We start from the raw sequence: 6,643 nt of genomic DNA, 5'->3' as shown, positions 1-6,643 counted from the left end.
TCTGCAGGGCACCGGCCCTCCAGGACCGAGTTTGGGCACCCCTGCGATTAGCACATTTGGAACACAAACTTGCTGATCAGCATACTTAAAGTTCAATTCCATCCTATTATCTCTTTATGATCTTGTTTCATATCACTCAGGACAAACCTTTTTATAGAGTAAACTAATTAACAACACATAATTAAACTAAAGATGCAAATCACCTCAGAAGGCAGCTCGTACCTTCTAAAATGTAAGAGAGTGATTCATGAGGTCAATCATGAGCCATACTGGATTACCCACTCTGGAGTTTCCTTCTTAAACGTCAGGAGCACTCTAGGTCTTTCTCCAGCATGTGGACTGGAGGGTACGACAACAAACAGAACAAAATATTTGATTTTGAGACCAACGCAAATTACCATATGCATCCCTCAAAGGGGCTTGTGTAAAGCAAGCACTGAGGATTTGTGCATTTAAATTAAAATAGGGAGCGGTTTCTTTGAACAGCTGCCAGATTTACAGTCAGTGATTTGATGAGTGCAATCTGCCAACACTGGACTGCTTTTGGACCCACTAATGGACCTCTGGCAGGAAAAGGAAATTCTGAGAGCTCTGTGAATTATGGACGTTGCATTTTGGAGATAGCACCACTATACAAAACATAATATGGATAGTTCTGGTCATGGATGCTGATTGGTCAAAACTGGTTATATTCTACAAACAAGTGCAAAAGTGCCTGCTCGCTTTTTCAGCAGCCTTGGTTCTGGAAGTATTTTTCTCATGAATTTTTCCCATATGGATTTTTGAAAAGTCTTTGTTTAATAGTTATAAGCCCTGACCTAAACCAGTTATCTACAAGGGGAATCACAACATTAGCATTTGAAAATCAGACAAAAAGACAAAAGGTACAAGGCTTTAACTAGGAAAAGAACTACAATCCCATGAAGCATTGCAAATGATCAAATTAAAAATGACAAAGAACTTTCACCTTTCTAAAATATGCATATTATGCATACAATATTTAGGTAGTCTTGAGTGTGTACAGAAACTGACTCTTGTCATTTGCAGTGCTTAACAGAAGTGCAATTTACTTGTTGAGATTCTCTGATTGGTGGAGATTTCTGTGCAGAATCATGGGTTTTTTCCTCCAGGAATTTTGTTGTTGAACAGGATTATTTAGAAAATAAGTTAAAATAATGCAGGCTGATGGCTTCAACAGAAGTGTATAGCATCAGTTAACAATCTTGGACCTCAAAGTATTTCTGTCATTGAAGGTTTAAGAAGTTATCGTTCAAAATATATTTAATGCATCCTGAAAAGTATTCATGTAAAAAATAATCTTACTGACCCCAAACTTTCTTAATGACTCTCTATAATCCAACTTAATGTTTTTCAGAATTTTTTGAAAGACCTGCTTCAGAGGGCTAAAAAACCATATGATGAGAAGAAATTAGAGGAGTACACATTGACTACGGTAAGCTCAGAGTGAACTACACAGCCCAACAAAAATGTGCATTTAGTGTCACCTTGAGAACTTGCCTCTTGAGGGAATAAATATTGTTTATTTTTTTTACAGCTGAAAATTTTTGATTCAAATAAGGACGGAAAATTATGTCTGTCAGAGATGGCACGGTTCGTGAGCTTGCAAATTTGTTATGAATATTCATCGTTGCACTATTAACTTTGATATAAGAATGGCAAATACCTCTTATTTTTTAAACAGGCTGTTACCGGACCAGGAGAACTTTCTACTCAAATTTCAGGTATGTCAGCATTAGGAATGAACCCATAAATGCACTGGATTTACCCTTAACCACCTACAACTGAACAAATCTTTTCTTCAGGGGGTAAAAATGGCCAGAAAAGAGTTCAACAAGATTTTTGAGTTATACGATCAGGTAAGTCTCTTGCATTGATCAATCACCCTGTCATATTATTTAATAATCAAAATCCTCTGTGCCTGACAGCTTTAAAATACCTCAAGCCTAAACGTAATACTGGTTGATTTTATGCATAACCAAGCATGCATAGATCAGCCAGAGTGTCTCAAGTTGTATAAGACCCGAGGAAAGCAGTCATTAGTATGCAAAGACAGTGCTCTTTCTGGATATCACCTCCAACACCATTGAATCTTTTGGCCCTGGCTCCATTGTAATGTATTACTGTGTCCCTGAATAGGGCAAATTCTTCACTGCTGTTGACAGCACTCCTGATCTTTATTGATTGGCAGGTTCGGGTTGCGAACTCACATGGAGACCAGCTCAAACGCACACATACCCGTTTTTGGGCTATTAGAAAACACAGAGCGATGATGCGGCATTAGAGGAGGCAGCATGTGCTTAAAGCTCCGAGGCATTTCATTACAGACACACCGACTGCTGTTCTGTGTTTAGCAGACATGTGGTTTGGCCTCATACTGTTTGCTCTGGGACAATGCAACAGACTAGCTCGTTCTTTCATCAGGTCATTAAGAGGTGATTTAAAGCCATTTTACAAATATTATGGAGATACATAGACTTACTTGATGGGTTTATTCCTAATTTAATGCTTTAATGCCTCTTGAAAAGTCATAATGAAGCTTATTTTTGATGCAGTATGCAATATTAAACAAAATAGTTCACACAAAAATTAAAATTGTTAATATTTAACCTCAAAATATTATATCAATATATAAAAATAAAATAGAAAAAATGTGTGACGGTTTATTCTGGGGCATATTTGCAATCCCAGGTTGTTAAACTGTTATTTTATGTCTAAAAGCTGTGAAAATAAAATAAAATAAAAACATCTGTGTTCCTAAAAATGTAAGAAATATAACAGGGAAAGTCATATACACCTAGGATGCTTCGAGGGTAAGTAAAATATGGGCTAATTTAAATGTTTGGGTGAACTAACCCTTTAAGGCCATATTTCAGACATTATGAAAATACATGGACTTACTTGATTAGCTTATTCTTAATTTAAAAGGATAGTTCACCCAAAAATGAAAATTCTGTCATTAATTACTCACCCTCATGTCGTTCCAAACCCGTAAGACCTTTGTTCATCTTCGGAATCACAAATTAAGATATTTTTTATAAAATCCGAGAGCTCTCTGCCCCTCCCATAGACAGCAAGGATCTTAACACGATCAAGGTCCAGAAACGTAGCAAGGACATCGGTAAAACAGTCTATGTGACATCAGGGGTTCAACTGTAATTTTACGAAGCTACTGTACAAGAATATTCACACAATATCACACAATACTTTGTGTGCAAAAAACACCAAAAATAACGACTTTATTCAACAACTCTTCTCCTCCTCATCCCTTATGCTGCAGCATGCCACCATTATGGAGACAGTATCACAATGTATGCGCTTACTTCCGCATCATGTAAACAATGCATGTGCATGATGCCGCTGCTTACGTTGAACACGCACATGTGTCAGCATGCAAGATATTAAGAAAAATATCTTAATTTGTGTCCTGAACATGAATGAAGGTCTTACGGGTTTGGAACAACATGAGGGTGAGTAATGAATGACAGAGTTTTCATTTTAGGGTGAACTATCTCTTAAATGCCTAATGCCTAGATATATAATTTATTTTGTTATTTCTTCAAAGCACCAAATGAGCACCCCGAGACCCAGCATGTCATTGCATTGACTCTGTGTGCAAAACCGATCCTTAATGCCCTGATTTCCAATCTCTCCCTAGAGAACATTGCATGAGGCATCTCTAATGTCTGAATAGAGAATACAGGAAATGATGGTAAAGTGGCATGACGCTGAGTTTCCTCAGTGGCTGTCACACATCTGTGCTCATTAATGTTCACTATGCTCTCCGCCTCTCCCAGGACAGGAATGGTTACATGGACGAGAATGAGCTTGACGCCCTCCTCAAAGACCTTTGTGAGAAAAACAAGAAGGTACGCATCTAAAAAAAAAAAAAACTGATCGGAGGTTTCATGCTTTCATTTTCTGAGATCTGTTGATGCATTCTGACTCTGTTGAAGCTCAAGATGAGCACAAACTATTTTCCTGAAGCAGACTCATAAATGATAATACTAGTGAGAAATCTAATCTCCTGCTGCTACATGTGGGTTGCATGCAAATTCTCAGCATTAGAGGACAGAAAAAAGGAAGAAACTACTGTCATACACAACTACTAAAAAAGCATTTGTCTGGGATCAGTACAAGTTCAGCTAGTAATCTGTAGATTACTACAGATAACAGCTTCAGTCCCTCAGTTTGTAAAAACAAACAAAATTAGCACATATAGAAATGCACTATTTCTACTCTTAAATATACTACTTACTGTGGAAGTCTGCAGGGAAAAGCATTCCACAAGAATTAACGATTCCATGAAGTGTAGTTGTCTTTCTTGTGCCAACAAATTTACTATAAATACAGGAAGTTTTGGCAGGACCCATTTTTTAAATAACCACTATGTTACAGCTGTGAGTCATGATTAGTGACTTGCTAGCTGCTGATGGGGGAGGGGCCTTTTCATTCTAGAGAACATCTGATTGGACAAAAATCTATGTAGTGCAGGATGAGTCATAAAATATTGTTAGTCCATTTTCCTGGCTGAGAAAAATTACATTTTAAAGTTGAAAATTGTGAACTAGCATATAGATGCCCTCATAACTAAAAATAATGTTTTAGCAATCAAACATGGCAATTTTTATTTATTTTTATAAAATTAGATATATTTTAAAACATAATTTATTCCTGTGATAGCAAAACTAAAATTTCAGAAGTCATTACTCTAGTCTTCAGTGTCACATGATCCTTCCACATCCACTGATTTGGTGCTCAAGAAACATTTCTTCTTATTATCGATGTTGAAAGCTACTTTATTTTTTTGTGGAAACCATAATACATTTTTTTTATTTGATTAACAAACGTCAAAGAACAGTATTTATGTGAAACAGTAAAAACATTTATAATGTTACAAAAGATTTCTGTCACTTTTAATCAATTTAATGCATCATTTGTGAATAAAAGTATTAATTTCCCAGAAAAAAATCTTACTGACACCAAGCTTTTGAACAGCAACTGTTCAGGCCATTTGGACCAAGGGTTTGTTCACACTTCATAAATATAGTAAAGTAAAAAAGTAATTTTAATTAGATTATACAGTGCATAATTCAATATATGTATATGGTTTGTTTTGGGTTTTAAAAATGTTGCTGCATGTCTGAAAAAAGCCTTTGAGACTCATGAAAACTGAACATGTCTAAAGCCACATTGACAGATAGGCAGAAAAACACTCAAGATGCTCTTCTGATCTCTTCACAGGTTCTAGAAGTCAGCAAAATCCCGATGTACAAGAGCGCCATCATGGCTCTGTCTGATGGCGGCAAGCTCTACAGAACAGAGTTAGCGCTGGTGTTGTGCGCAGAGGAGATGTGAACACCTCCATCTGTACTCACACCATCCCAGAACCCCATCCTCAGCTCACCTGTGATGCGTAAAGTAGCTAGAACCCTCTTACGTTCTTTCATTTCGAACATGGATTTCACATAGACAGGCAACCCAGTGGCACATACTTTTCAATTTGTTGTTTCTATACTGTTTCTAAGTGTACAGATTTTTTAAACAATGGCACACGTGCAATACTTACAACCTACACTGCATACATAAACACAACATTTCCCTTAACAAAAGAAGAGACCCAACATGCTAACAAATCCCCATCCTGATTCAATATCCAAAATATCCACCAATTCACACCAATTCAGTAAGTATAATAAACATTGATTTATCTTACAATATCTTAGACAAAAGCAATAATGTCCTCAAGGAATGCTGATGAAACACGGCCTGTCGGTGGGATCTATGTAAAACTCCAAAAGGCTGCATTTACTTTTGCGATGCATGTTTGTAACAAGACGGCAGGCCCTGCTAGTGGGGTATGTTTGACTGCAAGCACATGCCGAATGTAATGCATCGCCCCAGTCCTGTCTCTAATGTTAGATTTTGCACTGTAAAGAATGACATGCTACTCTATGCTAAACACCACAGACACTGTGTAAGAAAATATTAAACTTATTGAATGACTACCTGCATCCAGTTGTGTGTCATAGATCCTTTAGTCTCTAAAAATCAGCCTAATTCTAATTCCAAACATATATGACTTTTTTCTTCTGTGAAAGTCAATGGGATCCAATGTTGATTTGTTTTGGACTCCATTGATTTTCATTGTATGGATAAAAACAGGTGAAGCATTCTTCTAAATACCTTCTTTTGTGTTCTGTAGAAGTCAGTCAGTCGGGTTTGGAACAATACAAGTAATTGATGAAGATCTGAAGAAGTTGTGTGATTTGGTGCAACATAATCACAAAATGAAAATGTTAGTTTGCTCAGTAATTAAAATTATCCTCAAAATAAATGCCTGGTTTTGAAAATGTATATGAACATAAAGCTGGGGTTGGAGAGTTCTAGCAAAAAACACAAAGCAACTCTCAGTAGAGTTCTCCTTCCCATTTAAAGTTTCAACAGATCATGATCTTATCTTATAATTGAACAGTTGACCTTCCCAAAGCAGACACCCTAAGACATAAAACTTGCGTCATTGCGAACAAACAGAAACACTGTGTTTAAACCTGTTTGTTTAGTTGGAACGTTGAGAGCTTGATGAAACTAAATCAACTACGATAGTTGCATATTGAAAATGCAG

The 6,643-nt window shown here is 36.7% G+C and overlaps 1 protein-coding gene across 3 annotated transcripts in view; it reads left to right on the top strand.

Moving 5' to 3' along the window:
- The window catches only part of LOC107704882 (calbindin-like), a 19,236-nt gene extending 13,204 nt beyond the window's left edge, over positions 1 to 6,032 (top strand). For all 3 annotated transcript variants that reach the window (XM_016507902.1, XM_016507903.1, XM_016507901.1), the window contains 6 exons: positions 1,376 to 1,453; positions 1,556 to 1,611; positions 1,703 to 1,742; positions 1,824 to 1,877; positions 3,816 to 3,887; positions 5,263 to 6,032. In XM_016507902.1, the coding sequence (XP_016363388.1) occupies positions 1,376 to 1,453; positions 1,556 to 1,611; positions 1,703 to 1,742; positions 1,824 to 1,877; positions 3,816 to 3,887; positions 5,263 to 5,376 (414 nt within the window). In that variant the 3' untranslated portion in view covers positions 5,377 to 6,032. The remainder of the gene's footprint in view (positions 1 to 1,375; positions 1,454 to 1,555; positions 1,612 to 1,702; positions 1,743 to 1,823; positions 1,878 to 3,815; positions 3,888 to 5,262) is intronic.
- The last annotated feature ends 611 nt before the right edge of the window (positions 6,033 to 6,643 follow it).

Source organism: Sinocyclocheilus anshuiensis, unplaced genomic scaffold (assembly GCF_001515605.1).
Source record: "Sinocyclocheilus anshuiensis isolate Anshui unplaced genomic scaffold, SAMN03320099.WGS_v1.1 scaffold702, whole genome shotgun sequence".
NCBI lineage: Eukaryota > Metazoa > Chordata > Actinopteri > Cypriniformes > Cyprinidae > Sinocyclocheilus > Sinocyclocheilus anshuiensis.
The sequence above is the reverse complement of the archived record's forward strand: the minus strand, read 5'-3'. Positions and strand labels throughout refer to the sequence as shown.